Source organism: Botryllus schlosseri, chromosome 14 (assembly GCF_051294905.1).
Source record: "Botryllus schlosseri isolate E-star chromosome 14, Bs_hap1, whole genome shotgun sequence".
Classification (NCBI taxonomy): Eukaryota; Metazoa; Chordata; class Ascidiacea; order Stolidobranchia; family Styelidae; genus Botryllus; species Botryllus schlosseri.
Window position 1 is genome coordinate 533,347 of NC_137249.1, and position 16,811 is coordinate 550,157.

Here is a 16,811-nt window from a genome sequence, read left to right on the forward strand (position 1 = left end):
TTTTCGGCCCCAGTGATCCATCGGTACCACATCTCCCATAATCTCTTCATGTGATGATCGTTTCCATGCGCAAAGGCTGATAGTACCTGGTGGATCGGACATAGTTCCTCGTGATGACAGAGGATGGACATTAGCACGTAGATAAGCTCCACTGTTGCACGCTATATAACAGCAAGAAATATTTCATCGAGAATGAGTTTAATCAAATATCAGCCATTTAATTTATTTGTGTTGACTGTGGACCATCAGCTGACTCGCTACTTCTTACTGGCATAAGTCTGTCAACCAGGGTTGCAAGTAACCAAGTCACAAGGTGACGAGTCACAAGTCAATCATACTTTATTAGTTTTGACTCGAGTCATTTTCAACTTAACACCGACGTACGCCTGAGTACAAATCAGCGAGTCTTGGTGCTGTGACTCGAGTCTAAGCCATCATATATAGTGTTCACTTCAATTCAAGTTCAACTCGCTTTTTTGAAACTCTTGGCTGGTATCAAAGGCCTCGCATTCATAATATACTCGTTTTTCTCACTCTAAACATGTTCATTCAAAAAGATACGACAGTTTCCGAGCTTATTTTTCAATTATCGGTCCTGATAAATAAGATCTGACTAAGAAGTCATATAGAATATGTCGAGTCATTGCGCAGTACGAGCACAAGTCGAGTCAATGCACAGGTCGAGTCAATGAAAATTGCGACTCGGGTCGGGTCATTACAACTCTGCTTTCAAGTTTTTTAAGAACTTCAAACACCTCAAGCGCCATATTCTAACTTGGCTCAAGTTCGAGAAACTCTGTAAATGATCTGCCACGATTTTAGATACTTACGATTCCACAATTTGTCACGACGTGACAACGCAATATGTATATCTAGCGGATAAAGGATAGTTCGCAAAAATGCAATAAAAGAATTCAGGAACTTGAAAACAGCTACAAAAATCAACCATATCTTCGTAACGTGACATCTTAGAGCAGTGGTTCTCAACCTGGGGGGCGTGAAGCATCTGAAAGGGGGGGCGAAGAAGCGGCCGGCCAACTGAAAAAAAAATCGTGCTCTACGCGATTTACCTCCAATTCACGCGTGTTTCTCTATCTATTGACCGAATTTCATATTTTTTAATTCTTTCATCAACAGTCATAACCTTCCATGCCATCAAACAATCTGTTGGAGTTGCTAGCATCCAGGTTGGATTTTGTGATATGACGGTAAGGGGGGCGCGAAATTTTTCACTATCATAAAGGGGGGCGTGTCGGAAAAAAGGATTAGAACCACTGTCTTAGAGGGAGCACAACGTGCAATGAAACGTGAATAATATCACGAGCTCTTTAAATATTCAGTGCTGACAACATGGCTTTGGGCACGAATTTGGTGATACTTATCAATTTTGAAGCGAATTTCGAATAAATTTCAACCATCATCGGATTTGAGCTTGCATTCAGACGCGAGAAAAAGTCAATGCTGGATTTAAATTTCGAATTGAAAATGATACATCAGATCATCTCTGATACAGATCGCAGCGTCAACAGAATAGAGAAAAATAAAACGTCTTATATAAACTCTTATAGGATTTAGATTGCCTACGACAAATATAACAGCAAATTCAGTCAGTGACAACCAGTCTGGCCTTTGAAGCGGATTGGCCCAGATAGTTTGAGATGACGCAATGGTACGTTCCCGCGTCTCGTCTCTCGGCATTCCATATCAAAAGATTTCCGTTCTTCTCGACATGCAGTTTAGGTACGGTGCGATTACTGCCGGAGAAAATGGCCTGAAAAATGAGCTGGATGATGGACTATTGAATATGACACTCAATAAATAGCTCATCTTGAAGTTATTCAGAAATAGCAGTTCTGTTTATCACAGGTAAAACAAGTTTTCTTCCAAAACACCAACAAAACATCTCATAATTAGTCTCTGTTATACTGTCCATTCGTTTGATCGCACTGTCGAATTTAATGAAGGTTCTGTAAAAGTCAACGTGTATAGCTTTCACATATGACCTGTCCCAAATGAGGTGTATGCTACAGTTTTTAGTAGGCTACAACACCTGCACCATTCGGTGTCATGCAGGAAAATCGTTCCAAACTTCGATATCAATCTAGAATTTGACGTTATATTTCTCACAATGATGGAAAAGCGTTCGACCTCTTGCATATTGTAATTGAATTGAATATATTTTACGGACCGGTTGAGAGCCACTGATAGAGAAGCCCTACATTCTCACCCGGCTAGGTCTATCATCATAATTTCTACTACAGCACGAGGTCAATCCAGATTCAAAGCATACACAACCTCGCAACTTACCTCATTAGGTCTGATGCTGCCTCCACCGGCCAGCATCCATTTTGTTTCCGGTTCTGGAAAACCTTCGGCAGCACACGGAAGAGAAATCGACTTCCCAAGCTTGACAACGAACATGCCGCTCGGCGGAGACACGAACCGGGGCGGGAAACGCATCGTCTGTGTGGTAGATGTTTCAAGTAGAAATAAAGCCAGGAATTAAAAGTACATGTTGCAATGTCAAAGACATCTCCAAGCTGCTTCGAGTAGAGGTACAAGTAACGCCCTACATTTGTACTTAATTGCAAGTACAAGTAACAATTCCAAAGATATGTCAAAACTGCTTCAAGTAGAAGTAGAAATAACTCAATTTGTCAATTTCTAATTAATCGCAAGTACATGTCGCGATTTGAAAGACATGTCAAAACTGCTTCCAGTAGAACTATCGATAAATATACGCAATCAATATACAGAATACTTTACAAAATTATGAGCATAAAAAGTTTGATATTCGTCAAAACACAGGAAGCTCAAGTAGAAGTAGAAATAGTCTAAAAAATCTTCAGTAGTTAGTACGAAGTAGTCGTAGCCTCTCTAAATGCTACACGTAAAAATAGCAATAACATAACAAAATGTGATATACAAAATACTTTACAAAATCTCAAGTAAAAAAAAAACAGAAATTTGAGTAGAAGTAAAATTAGCCTAAAACACCAACGTGTGCAGACTCACCGATATGGAAACCTTCCTGGTCCTGAGTTCGAGTTCGGTTCGAGCCACGCATTCGAACAAACCTGAGAGTTGGGCTCTCATGTTCGGGATTCGGAGAGAACCGTTCCACAGAACTTCCAGCCTGCGACAACACCATTCGTCATCGGACAGCAGAAAGGGATTTCATCGCAACTTGATGTTGTTGGTTTTTTCACTAAAAGCTTTTAGAATGACTCTCATCACCTTGGCAACATGGTGAGTCAAATGCAAAATGGGTGAATTATTTGGTCTGTAATAATTAAGGCTGAGCAAAATGTTTCGAGCACTGGAATCTCAATTGAGTATTAATTCTAAAGTCTGGTAGTGAAATTACACTCTCCTTGCAACTAAGAGTTATTTATCAATTCACAGAAGCATAGTTTCGATATTATTTTCCGCCGTGAAAAGTTGTAAGCTTCGATTGGTCGCATCGAAGCACACGAAACATGTGGTACAAAGATACGCAAGTTAGTGGAGATCATTTATGTTCGACGCATACATCCCTGCAGCATTGTCAAAAAGTGCAATGAAATAGGTATGTTAGAAAAAAAACAATCTTTAATGTAATGTAGAACTGGTATTATATTATTTGTAGTCACATAAAGGGTACATAATTGAACTTTCCCCATCATTCATACTTTTATAACGTCATGATGAGTGATACTCGATTCAGAATCGAATCACTCAGGCACTCGATCCTGGCCAAGCCCTTGTATTAATATGAATCATATTAACAAACAATGCAAGTAAAAAATCTCAAAAATGTCAATCAAAAATCCCAGTGAAAATATTGTGGTTGAAGAATATCACAAAAGCTAATTTTTGAAACCCCAGTAATCAGGTGAATAAATTCGTAAATTTGGAGATTATGCTGTCCGTGACGATAAAAGATAACGCAAAGGAACATAAAAATGCATATTTGAATGTCTCACCCTTCCACATATCTCGTGAGCGAGGCGATTTCTCCCCACGGAGTTCTCCAGACGATCTTTGGCTCCGGATTGCCGGTTGTGTCGCAAGGTAGAGTGACGTCACTTCCTATCTTCACTCTGAGATATTCGTTGGCGGGGTTCCGAATACGAAGTCGCTCAAGAACGAACACGTAAACGCGGTTGCGATATTCCACGCTTCAAAATAAAATATAGTTTGTTTAGATCAGGTCATTTTTTCTCCTTGTAAAATTCCAAAAAACATGGCCACCCAATTTTTCAAATCTTTTGAAAACTGTGAGAAACGTGATTTTAATCAAAAAACAGGTTTATTCGGTAATAGGTAGTCAGCACCACTGATATTTTCGGTCCGAGTCCAGTGTCGAAAATTTCAAATGCACTCCTGGATCATGGCTGATCAAATTTTTTTTTTTTGTAAATGCGTGGTCCAACCCAATCCAGATCCAATTATATTTTAGATCTATATTCCAAGTCCCATGACTGGAAAAACAGAATAACACGCCGAGAGAAAAGTTGGGGATGCGGGTCATTGGTTTACTAGGATTTTTATTGAATTTCAATTTAGTTCTATAGTTAAATTGGAGCAGATATAAGGATTGGTTGAGAACCACTTGTTTTGAGGCTTTTATCTTACTTGTTGTTGTCTAGCGCTACGCAATAGTAATCTCCCGCGTCTTGAGGCTTGAGTCTGGTGACAAGCAGAGATCCGTTCCTGTGTACGTACTTGGTCCAATCTCGAGACGCGAGTCTAGAAATTCAAAAAGTTTTCAACAGTAAACGAGATTTGCGAGTCATCTGCATACTTGTCCGGCCTCTTATATTCCTCCCCAGACGGCAAAGTCCAAGAGTACGAGCGGAAACCGACTTGAGAAGGAGAGCAAGGAAGAAGAACTTTTCCTCCTTGTCGACCGTGGACTACGACTCTGAACGAAAAACTTGTGAATGGCTACCCCATGACCATCAAACTTTCACAGACTGGTAGGTGTCGTTATGCTATAAACAAAATATCAAAAATTGGACTACAGGAGAAAAGTGCGTTCACGCGTGAAATATCAACTCAAAACTGTGATGCCCCTTTTCCGATCTAGCGTCTGCTTTAGGAAGTACTAGGACAGTCCAACTTGTTGCAAAATTTTGAAAGATTAGGTGCAACTCATCTTGGAGAAATTTCAATATTGTATATTTTGTCTCGAAAAGTTTGCTGTGAGGTTCCATAACTCAGAACATGGCAGACCTAGGTCATAAAACGATTAGCAAAACACAGGCGTGGATGCTCGCTTTCTAAAAAACTTAGAGTAAATCGTTTACGACTAATATTTCATAAAAAATTTTGATTCACGGTGAATCGATATAATGAAATTTTACAATGAAGAACATTTTCGCAGTGAAATAAAACACTAACAGTATTTTGCAATTTTTACTTGGTTTTATAAACGTATTATTTCAAAAAAATATATAAACTGAAAATTTTGATACTTTTCAAACGTTTAGGTGCTAGTCACTTCAAGTTCAAGAGATGGTTGAGAGTGATCAGTTTATTTTGTATTGACAGATTACCATCTGGGTTTTAGGAGATGTTAAAACAGGGATAAATGTACCAACCGGTTTCCCCGCAGTACTGTCGGTTTTCTGCCAGTCTCCGGATCGTCCAAGATTTCGAAAACCTCGTTCTGATCTGGCACGGTGACATGATGACCAGCTGTAGTGTCAGGTATGGTCATCGGGTCAGCCTGTGTTGTTACGACGGTCTGCGTTGTTGGTGCCAAGTCCAAGTCCCGTGATGTGACCTCATACTGAGAAGGAAGAGGATTGGAGGTAGTCTCGTTGTTTGATGGCGCCCCTCGTTGTGTCGCGTTCAGGAGAAGAAGTTCGGTCGAGTTCGAATCAAACCAGGCCGTGGTCGAATTTGAGGTTTCCGGTTCGACGGCTTTTTGTATTTCGTATTCAAAAAAGGAAGACCATGGAGAATCAAGCGGTGGATCAAGGGGAGCGTTGTCGAACCCTGGTTCGATCGAGTTTGAGTTCGATTCGTTGAACGGTTCGGTTTGGTTTCGAGTCATTTTCGAGTCAAGTTCGGGTTCGATAAAGTTCGATTCGTACATTTCATCCGGGATGGACATGTCATCGTCTATGATTTCATACGTTTGGTCTGGCAGTAACGCGTCATCACCCATTTCTTGCGTTAAAATGTCGATGCTATTGTTTTTGTCGTTGTTTGTAGACCTGAGTTCCCCGACTAACCGGATTTCTGGGTCAAATATCTCCGGTTGTAATGACTCTGGCTTTTCGAAGTATGGACGTCCAGATGTCTGTTTGTTAGTTAGTTTTGGGCTGTCTGTCGAGTAGGAAGCCCTCGAATTTGTTGTAGGAGGGATACGATGAGTACGGACCGTTGATAAAACTCGAACATTTTCATCTGCTCGACCGCTCGGAGTCTTCAAGAAGTCCTCGTACTTAGACGTAGGTTCGGGAGATTGGTCCGTGATCGGATCGATTGAATTAAGTAATGGAGACTCGTCGAGACTGTCGTAGTACTCAAAGTCCGGGTCTGAATCTGGATCGTATTCGGAAAGTTCGATTTCTTCCACGACTTCAGTCTCGATCAAATCCATTTCCTCTTCCGATTCGTCTGAAACGAGTCCCTTGTATTTTAGGACTCATTTTGACTCGAGTCAAGTCTAATTTTTGAAGTACGAGGCATTGCATTTTGCAAGATGATTGAAATAAAAATGAAGTTGGTATTTATTTAGAATATGGAACTGCTCTGAAGTAGGTAACTGAATATCCTCAGTATTGCTGTTCAAAAATAACTTCTTTTTTCCGGATTCCAGGATTCATTGATCAAATTTGGCTCCAACTGGTGGATGTGAACGCACAGTAGTTTATATATTTTGAATTTAATATAAAAAATATTTTAAAAATTCCAAATTTCACTGTTGACCCTATGAAATTGTTGAGCTACATACAAAAACGATATAAAACACGTTATTTGAGTTTTTCATTCATAATTCTGAGATTATACCCACCCTCCAGCAGCATTGGGATCAAGTCACAACCTTTGAGTCACGAGTCCTTGCACATTTTGACTCGAGTCAGGTCAATTCAATCGATCTTCGAAGGTGACTCAAGTCAAGTCAAGTCACTCATTTTTTGGAGGTGACTCGAGTCAAGTCATCTTTCCATCGCTTGCCCCTTTGTTGTTTTAGCCAACTCACCTACAATTGTGTTCTCGACGATATCATCGTCTTCTATAGCAGAGATGTGAACCTGCACACGGTAGATTTCGTCTCCTTCTACATTCGATCCCACGCATAAGTACAAGCCTTGATATGCCGGCCGGAAATGGGTGACAGAGATCGTGCCGTTGTGGTGCGTAGTCACCTGACCGTGTCGGTACACACCATCACCCGCGATCACATGACCATCTGGTAGAATCCAGGCTGTCTTCGAGAATTGGAGAGACTGAAACAAGATTGATTGATCGAAAGGATTCCGTGTTTGACGAGCTGAATCCTCTTCTAGGTTACAGATGCAAATACAAATACATCGTTCATTTCTTGTCGTGCATAAATCAGGGTTCAGTTCAGTTCATTTCTGCGATACAATGAAAAAATAGGAAGGTGTCGAAACGACTTGGAGTAGTCTTTGAAATCAGACACCGATCCGGGCCCAGGCGATGTAAACAGGAGGAATGCACACTGAATGAAAAATAAAAGAAGATAATACAAAAAGACAAGCGACAAACTGAACTGAATCACGACCTTGTCGTGAACCATGAATCCAAGTACAAATCCTGTAATGGATCAAATTTTGTCAAAATCGCGAGGCATGCAATTGAAGAGATACAAGAAATTTCGTATCCATATTCGATACGAATCCGCTGAAAATCATGAAACCCGTTATTTTCAAACCCAAACCCGTGCTAATCTCTGACTGACACACAGTTTATTGACAGAATTCTAGGAAAATGCATCAATAAGTCACCTCTATCTTGCATTGAGACGTCCAGTTGCCTCCTTTCGAGACGAATTCCTGGTTTGGCGAAGTTTGAGGCTCTGAAAATTCACAGACAATAATCTAGAGCAGTTCTCTTCAACCATATTTAGTTTGGTGTACTTTTACATTTGCAGCGAGGAACTCACGTACAACGTTCACTCATGGAGTCACGGCATGAACGCATTGTACTTTTACTACATACTCAATCTGTTTGTTATTGATGTTCCGGTTGACGAAGCAATGATCTCTCTCGATCTCTCTCTCTCTCCCTCTCATCCAGATAAATATCTATATTCTATTGCAGCGAACAAAATATTCACAATGACAATTTATTCAATATATGTCAAGATGGCTTAGCTTATAGAAATTCTTCATCAGTTGAAAAGTTTAAAACCTCGGAGTGAATAAGTTGAAATTAAAATAGAAAATAAATACGAATGTTTTGTTTTTGGGGTATTCATGGTGTTTGTCGACTACTATGGTCATTTACACCAGGCCGATATTCTTCTTATTTTCCATAACTGCCGACTTATAGCACGGCCCACCTCTAGGCTTTTGTAAGACACCGCTGACGCGGATGAGGTGGCGAGGAGGAGCCTTGGTAAACCTCCAACACTTAGGTATCGGAATTCGGAAGTCGACATCGGTCGGACTCGAACCCGCACCCATTGGTGTTGCAGCCGCGGACTATCATGTATTGTTAATTGCAATATTCAAATTCTATCGCGTCGCGGCAAGTATTCGGAACACTGCCGATTTTCGGACTGTGAGGGACATTTCTGGGTGGTTCCATTGCCATGAATTGATATTAAGGTATATTTTGGAAATTGGCACTACAGTAGCTTTCGGATAGGACCAAGTTTATTTAATTTTAGCATTCGGGTCGGTAGTTATGAGATGAGCAATTACGCTGGTTTTGCGCTACTGAGCAGTGAGCAGTAAAGCAAGCAATCGCGACGACGGCAGTTCAAGATATTTGGGGATTTCCCATTAAAACCACTGAGCTATAAAATTATATAAAACTAGTCCGCGGCCAGGGCGGGCTCCTAAGGGGTTCTCAGACCCCACTTAGAGAACCACAACGAAAATTTAATGATCCATTTATTTCCAATTTGCTTTCAATCACATAAGCATCACCCCCATCGGTAGCCACGACTCCGATCTTGACAGCTGCCAGATCGGCGGCTTCCTCGACATTGGCGATGCATCGGTAGATTCCGGAGTCGTCCGGAGATAAGTTCCGAATATTCAGTTTTCCGGATTTCATCACAGAGTGCCGACCGCTCTCTTCGCCGGCTCCGAGTTTTTCTCCGGAAGGAAGAACCTGAATCAGATCAGACCTCTTGATACAACTGATGACTCTTGTTGTCTAATTAGAATATTTACTGCAAAATGTCGGTATTTAATCCTAATCTGACTACTGAAATATTCCTATGTTCTAATGTTCTATATTGTGGCAACCCGGGGTTTCCAGAATGTTCTGTATTAGCCTTTTGGAAATTATGTTGCGCGTGATATGGCTGGAGACCGCGTGTGGAGTTAGTTGATGAGAGAGTTGACTGAGAGCGTGACTGCAGATGGATGTGAGTGAGTATGTATCTGTGTTCGGTAGCGTGAAGTATGAGTAGTCGAGAGCAGCAGCGTGAAGTAGTTGTAGTATTAGGCAGTAAGGGTGTCAAGTAGCAGGAGGTTGTCATCGTATGGACTTGAGGTGGATGAATCCTGTCGGAATCCATGCACCGATAGATTGACTGAGGCATGAAAAGATCACGGACGATGCTGTGCTAGCATCTGGGGAGTGATATTGTCTCGCAGTTAGTCCCTCGCCTGTGGATGGCAAGACTACTGCTGGTGTAGGTTTTGGTTAGCTGTGTGAAGTTCGGTTGCTGTATGTAGGCCTGTGTCTCATATATATAGGTAGGTCGTATGTTTCCGTTATCAGTTTGCATGTATCGCTTTGTATTGTGAGAATATAAGTTTAGTGTGAAACGCCGTTTTGAGTATTGTGTCGTGGAATACAATCTTAATATAACCGTATGGACTTGTGTTGTGTTAGGCGTTCCGTCACACGAGCGCGGAGCAGGCGGCGATCCCAGAGAGATGAGGTCCCGAGCCCAGGAACACACCCGATTCCCTGTTAGGTACACAGCCGTATCAGGGACGCTACAGGCTACACTATAATTCTAATTCCAATCTAATTTGGAAAAGTTGAAAATTTTAAAGTTGAGAAGCTCTGCACACATACACAGTATACACATCACGTCCACGTACCCACGTCACGGAAGGTTTAGGCTGACCGACGGCTTTGCATTTCGTCGAAAACTTCTTTCCAGCTTCCAAGAGTTTCACGTCAATAAGTGCCGGATCCGGGTAGCGGATTTGAACCCAAGCCGGTTTAGAAAATTTTTCCGAAACTAGATGAGGCTCTTGACTGAAGGAGGAGTTCAACTCCAGACGATAGAAGTTTGACATCTGAGCAGAGAACGGTTCCATAGTTGAGTCAACTCGACAGTGATATCGAATATCGAACCTTCCAGAATCGAATCGTAACCTCGTTGCTGTTGACAAGAAATTCGGAATCCGTGCCAATGGTAGCTCCGGTGAACAGCGCATCCTCTTGTTCGACCCCTGGAACCTGGACCAAGAGACTTGACTCAAAGACAGGTGACTCAAACCCAGGTTGGTCAAAGTAGTCGTTGCCACCCAGTGTACAAGTAAGAGTAATACCAAAAATTGATACCCTGAACAAGTAAAACCAGCTATTCCCAGGACGTGTTAAAACTGCTTCCAGTGGAAGTAGAAATGACATGTCTGAAAAGTACTCAACTAAAGGTTTCAAAAAGTACAGGTTTTAGTCAAAACTACTTTCACTATTTGAACTTTGAAAAGTTTGAAGTAGCTTTCAGAAAAGTGCCATTTTGAAAATATATTCAGTTGCCCCGATCCAGTGATGCAAATTGATCTCCAAACGACTTTCTTTAGTAAAAAGTACACACAGGGTTAATGATCGACGATAGCGAAAAAGTAATAGCATTTTTGTAATCAGTCTTCCAAAATTAGCCAAAAACGATGAAAATATGGTATCAAACAGAAATTTCATTAGAATTTGTTACGTCGTGTTATTTCAGGAGGTTTTCGTAATAATTTCACTCGTAAAAATGACACTAAGTTATCTCAAAACTACATTCCCCTTTCTAAATAGCAAAAGTAATTATATTTGTGTGAAATCTCTTCGTAGGTCTTGGGAAAATGCAAGTATCCTACTGCGCTGTAGAGCACCTCTGTTCAAACCTCGATTGTGAATCCGCTTCTGCCGTTCCGTGGGATGAGTCTGATCGAGTGTCTCTCGTACATCCTCACGACCTCCTCTGATAATCCCAAGGACAAAAACAGGGCGGAACATCGGAACTGAGATTCGAACGAAGCTCGCAATCGTTGGTCGGCCATCTGTCGGTATTGGGATAAAGTCGCATTGGGATTTTTGCTCATCCAAAACATTTTATATAATATTATTTCTAGTTCAATGCAAGAATTCGAAATGGTACCATTAAAACAGTAGGGTAACCATATTTTCAGATTCGAAAAAGAGTACAATTTTATCAAATTTTAATAACAGACATAACAACGGGGAATTTATACTGCTAATGGTGATTCTACAGGTGAGTTGACCCGTATGTCATTTGCGCGAGATACCGAGAAGAGAAATACCTGACGGACTGACGTGATTGGTTCGTTTGCCAACTCGCAACGCAACGTCATAAGAGATCGATGATTGCTGTGCAAGACGATTCCCAGAGTCATCGTAACGTTGCTGTTTTCAAACAAGATAAGATCTGAAAATCAATCAACGGTGAGACATGTGTTGACAATTTGTGGCCAGCTATACAGATGATCAGAGGTTGGTAAACAAGAAGAAAAAAATAGATCACCAATAGAATGACCGAATTCGAAAAAAAGTGGATATCGAATTAAATTCGGAAAAGTAAAATCAAGTTCTGTTCATATCAAATCTCAGTTCATTCTTAGAAGCATGGGAACCGCAAATGCCTTTACACAAAGCCTGGCTCGTTTCGCACGAGATCTCATGTAGCATTTACAGGAAGACCATAATTCGATTATAATCAGAATGAGAGCATATATGCGAAATTTCTATAGAAACATTTTGCAAATTAGGTTAGAACTAGAATTATCTAGGTGTCCAATCTCTTATGAAGATGCGAACCATTCTCTGTTTCGATTGAACGAATTTCCTTCGTAGGAGAGCGCGAGCACTCCACTGACGAATTCAATGGAAGGCCTCTGGCTCGCTCGGGAGAATGGCACAGCGGACAGCCGATGTCACATCTGCAATTTAAAAAAAAACTTTTAATCTCTCACAGGTCGGAATTATAGATTCGCGGGAAAAATCAAATCAAATTTTATTCAGTATCAGCGATGTCTAACGTAATTGCTAACCCTTCTAATCTTCAAGCCTTTAGCGAATTTCGCAAATATTCGCCTATAGTCACAAAAACATAAATTTTCTACAGCATACATCTAATAAATTAGTATATAGAACACTGACACACATGAACTGTGCATTAACAACAATGTTCAAAGAACAAAACCGTTGAAACGTGATTTTCACAAAAAACAGATACAGGTAATGAATGTTTCCTGCAAATCAGAGTGACTTCAGCTAGCGAACCCTTGGGATTCGTTTGAACGCTGATCTAGCCAAAGCGAATCAATACCATTGATTCCAAGTGATCAGTACTGGATGCAAGTAAAGTAAGACAATGTAATCGCGCCCCAAACATAAGCAGACGACCGATTTAATCCATCATTGTCCACGTCATAGTGAGCAGGTGCGACGTAACATTTTCGAATAGATCTATTTCGATAATACTTGATCGATGAAGACGCGCGGAGTGCGCAGACTGTGGGTATGAAAATGTTTACTGAATTTCGAAGAATACCTAATCACGGGATTGTTAGACTGCCTAACATAATGCCGAACTCCAAATTTGAGCCAATTCCGATCCAAAGAAACGAAGTTATTGGAGTCGAAGATTTTGGATTGAAAAATAATAGTATTTACGTCGAAATATTCATTTGGCTAAGCAGCAAAATTTTAAAAGAGTTGTGTCAAAATCATTTCAGATATACGGCAATTATTCTTTATTCAAGACATGTAAATACGCGTACCTCCACGTTCACACAAACTGAGCATTGTGAGCGACAATTTGATACAATTTCCAACCGTAAATATTATTTTTTCTAATCCAAAATATTCTACTTTTTTTTCTATTTTCTATTTTTTTTTTTAGGAAACCAATTTCATTTTATGCAACAATTTCACGGGTTAGCCAATGTAATTTTCTAATAAATTCGCTGATATTCTCTATTTGGATTCCGTATCTGCCGACTTGTAGGAGGGAGGGGCCTAGATTAACTTTCAACACTTGGTCTTGGATCCTGGAGAGTACCTCGGTCGGGCTCGAACCCACAACCTTTTGGCGTTGCAGCTGCGGATCATACCACTACCATATCTCACGCTATAGATGTGTTAGATGTGTAATGTGGTGAATTTTTGTTTTGTGATTCATCGAATATAGCTTGAAGATTAGCTTAAGGGTTCATCAAGCCAGTTAAGGATAAGAATCACTGCTGGTTTAGGTAAAGACCCACCGACGATTCCATTGCTCTGACAGCCATCTCGATTGACAGGAGCAATACAACGGGTTTTCCGAAAGGTGAATGGACGCGTCCTGATCCATATGGTCAAATACGTGGCGTGGAAGATTCGTGATTTTGTTGTTTTCCAAATGAAGATTTCGTAAGCTTGAATATCTGCGAATGAAAGCCAATAAGTTTTAAGTATGGAGTTGTACAAACAGACTTGGGCAACTAAATAATTTCACTTGTCTAATTTGTCTAATTAGAGCAAAATGACCGTAATATAATTCTAATGTAATGTGTGAAATGTAATGCTCATAATTAAATTCTAGTCTATAATTCATGGTTTTTCATGAAAATGCGATACATGAGAACTGTGTATGAGAAACGAGCCAAGCTCGGGGTACAGACATTTTCCATTCTCGTACATATGAGAATCAACTCTGGTTTGATACGAATTGAAATTAATTTTGATTGTATTTCTTTAATTTCCAAGTTCTAATTTGTAAAAGCTGAAAATTTTCTAGTTTTCCACATGCAGACGACTTACTTGAAATATCGCTGAAAATGAAGCGTGACAAAAAGTCCTTTGTCGATTGCGCGTATTTGGTTGTGTGCGAGCTGCAGAAACTCAAGCCTGGTGAGAGATCGGAAGGCTAGCGGATGTATCTTCGATATCCGGTTGTGATCCAGATGCAGTGACCGGATATTGCGGAGGCCGCGGAATGAGGTCTTCCGGATATCTGAAAACACGTGACATTAGGAATTGGCCATCGGGTGCCTTTATTGAAATGATACTCATGTAGCCAATGCAACTTAAGTGGCTAATGAAACTAATGCAGCAAATGAAATTAATATATCAAATGAACTAATGAACACAGGGATAATTGTAAAACATTAATAAACTTGAGAAACCAACCAAACTAACCGGCAGATCCTCCCTTATTATGCATTAGTAGAGTGCATGTTAGGATAATACTTCTCTAAATTATTCAAAATTTCGATTGAATTTTAAATTTTGACTGAAATATGTCCGAATATAGATATAGCTAAAATCCGAATCTGAACATTACTAACCCAGGATCAGGGAGGGGCTGGTTATTTTTTTCAAGTTCATTCAAGTTTCGTCAGGATTCATATGCTGATTGGTTTCATTGTACAAAATAAAGGCACCCAATTATTTCGGCATAGAAACCTTCGATCCTGTTTTGGCTCAATTGCAAAACTTGAAGATTTTTCGTATCCCCGAAAATTCCGTTTCCGAGAATCGCGATCTCGTTGTCATGTAGATCGAGTTCGAGCAAATTCGAACCGAACGCTTTGAAGTCTTTTCTTTGCAGAGAACCGATTTTGTTCATTCCTAGATTCAGTTTTTCCACGATTGCAGGAAAACCGCGAGGAATTCGTTTTAGTGACGTGGCATTGCAACTAACTTGCTTTGCAACGCCACAAATGCACGATTCCGGACAATGAGAGTCTGTGAAGGCGCGCGATCCTCGAGGCTGGAGCGCTTTTCTCGCGGCGATAACACGCAATTTAGCGCGGGCGATCGCCTCGCTGGACATCGGCCTCTCGTATCGGCGCGAAGTATCGGCCGATACCGAGGTGAGGAGGGTGAGGACCAGCAGGCCTCGTAATCTCATCTTATGCTTCGAAGTAAGCTCTGGGAAAATGATATCAATTGCAATAAAAACTGTACTGTAATGCATTGAATAGGTGGCGGGATACTGCATGACTACACTCTTAACAGCGCTTTAATCCCTGAATCATTGACAGCCTTCTCTTCCGCAGAGTAACCAGTAGAACTAAGCCAGCGATTGAATATATTTTGATAAAGAAAATACCAATTGTAATAATTAGATTTTAACACACAAATAAGAAAACGCTGTCAGTTATGTTACAGTGTACCACACTAAGAGCGTAAATTCATCGCAGTATAATTGATATGCCTCCAAGATTCTTCGTTTGCCCCTTATCGAGAGTTAGTCCAAGACCTTCCTATTCATTTCATTGTACCGCAGTCTTTTGGTGATAATTTTTTTAATAAGAAACTGCACACTTGGCACGAGAAAAGTGTTATAGTTAACTATATCATGCTGTAATGAATGCAGTGTTGGAAGTCTTATTGTGATAACGTCTTCTGTAATACAGTATTTATTTATTGTCTCTCTATTCAATAAACAACGCAATAAAACGGCCGATTGTTCTGGCTTGTTGACGCGGTCATGACCCTCAAACGTCATCGATTGTTCGTAAGCCGAGAAATTGACATGAAAGCGACTTCAGTGCCGCGCTACGTGACGTAAATGCTGCTATCTGCAAAACTCCCACGGGCGTACAAGCCTCTCGTTGTGTACTGCTGGGTTTGGGATCAACAGCAGTATCTCGATATCACCGAATGGACTCTTGAAGGTGCAAATTAACAGTATACAATTGAATAATATAATGATATGTATATAGAAATAAGTTATTGATATACGCCAGACTTTTACAAACTATACTCCATTTTACAAACTCGCATCTAGAACTACAACTAGCACAAACGACATTAAAATATCCGCAAGTAACTAACGGAGCCACAGCTAACTAGATTCAATTCCGAAGCAACTTGATAATTATTTTTTGACCGCGATTGTTTCGACACCAAAATCCCCCCTTCCGCACTTGGCTAATAATTTCGTTGTCTTTTGCTGAGTTTTTGGATCAACAATAATATCCCGACATCTCCGGAAGAAAGTCGCGATCAGTATGCAATTTCCAGCGAACATTCGTGGGATTCGACATTGACCGATCGCGCAAAATTCCAGGATGCCGCAAAACCGCGAATCACGTTCTAACTTTGTTTTCTCGTGAAACCCTCACGAGGTTATTTCGAAGCTTACCAGCGAATTGGAATCATCATCGTAATTGTGACCTATACGCCGAAGTTCTGCACCTCCAATAAGCTCTCGAAAGACCTTTCTATCTATCGAAAACGGCGTCGGCTCACTATCATAAACTATGCCCTCGTCCTATTCCCAAGTCACCATTTACCAGCGTACTTAAAAGCTACTCGTAAGGAGAAAGGAGCTTCTTTCGTCCCGCTGGGAGCCTATTAGAAACACGAGCCGATAGCGAGATAGAGCGACAAGACAGTGAAAATTTCCAAGACGTAAAACAATTCTCCCTTTGCAT

The 16,811-nt window shown here is 40.7% G+C and overlaps 1 protein-coding gene and 2 long non-coding RNA genes across 4 annotated transcripts in view; 2 read left to right on the top strand and 1 right to left on the bottom strand.

Annotated features, from left to right (window-relative positions):
- The window catches only part of LOC145455305 (uncharacterized), a 105,805-nt gene extending 89,321 nt beyond the window's left edge, over positions 1 to 16,484 (bottom strand). The window contains exons 1-18 of one of the 2 annotated variants that reach the window (XM_080333261.1): positions 14,833 to 16,481; positions 14,188 to 14,380; positions 13,650 to 13,811; positions 12,202 to 12,323; positions 11,688 to 11,812; positions 11,271 to 11,426; positions 10,510 to 10,614; positions 10,251 to 10,451; positions 9,117 to 9,303; positions 7,968 to 8,038; positions 7,199 to 7,445; positions 5,586 to 6,612; positions 4,787 to 4,906; positions 4,618 to 4,731; positions 3,966 to 4,160; positions 3,016 to 3,136; positions 2,308 to 2,463; positions 1,455 to 1,771 (exon numbers count right to left, since the gene is read on the bottom strand). In XM_080333261.1, coding sequence (XP_080189387.1) covers positions 1,604 to 1,771; positions 2,308 to 2,463; positions 3,016 to 3,136; positions 3,966 to 4,160; positions 4,618 to 4,731; positions 4,787 to 4,906; positions 5,586 to 6,612; positions 7,199 to 7,445; positions 7,968 to 8,038; positions 9,117 to 9,303; positions 10,251 to 10,451; positions 10,510 to 10,614; positions 11,271 to 11,426; positions 11,688 to 11,812; positions 12,202 to 12,323; positions 13,650 to 13,811; positions 14,188 to 14,380; positions 14,833 to 15,370 — 4,008 coding nt within the window. In that variant the 5' untranslated portion in view covers positions 15,371 to 16,481 and the 3' untranslated portion in view covers positions 1,455 to 1,603. Of the gene's footprint in view, positions 1 to 1,454; positions 1,772 to 2,307; positions 2,464 to 3,015; positions 3,137 to 3,965; positions 4,161 to 4,617; positions 4,732 to 4,786; positions 4,907 to 5,585; positions 6,613 to 7,198; positions 7,446 to 7,967; positions 8,039 to 9,116; positions 9,304 to 10,250; positions 10,452 to 10,509; positions 10,615 to 11,270; positions 11,427 to 11,687; positions 11,813 to 12,201; positions 12,324 to 13,649; positions 13,812 to 14,187; positions 14,381 to 14,832 lie in introns of those variants that run through there. The other variant, XM_080333262.1, reaches the window with a different exon arrangement.
- On the top strand, positions 4,839 to 8,176 carry LOC145455326 (uncharacterized). Its single transcript, XR_013920314.1, has 2 exons — positions 4,839 to 4,961; positions 5,536 to 8,176. It is a non-coding gene; the product is annotated as an uncharacterized LOC145455326 (long non-coding RNA).
- On the top strand, positions 10,545 to 15,043 carry LOC145455328 (uncharacterized). The gene is made up of 2 exons (XR_013920316.1): positions 10,545 to 10,658; positions 11,218 to 15,043. It is a non-coding gene; the product is annotated as an uncharacterized LOC145455328 (long non-coding RNA).
- Positions 16,485 to 16,811: the final 327 nt, after the last annotated feature.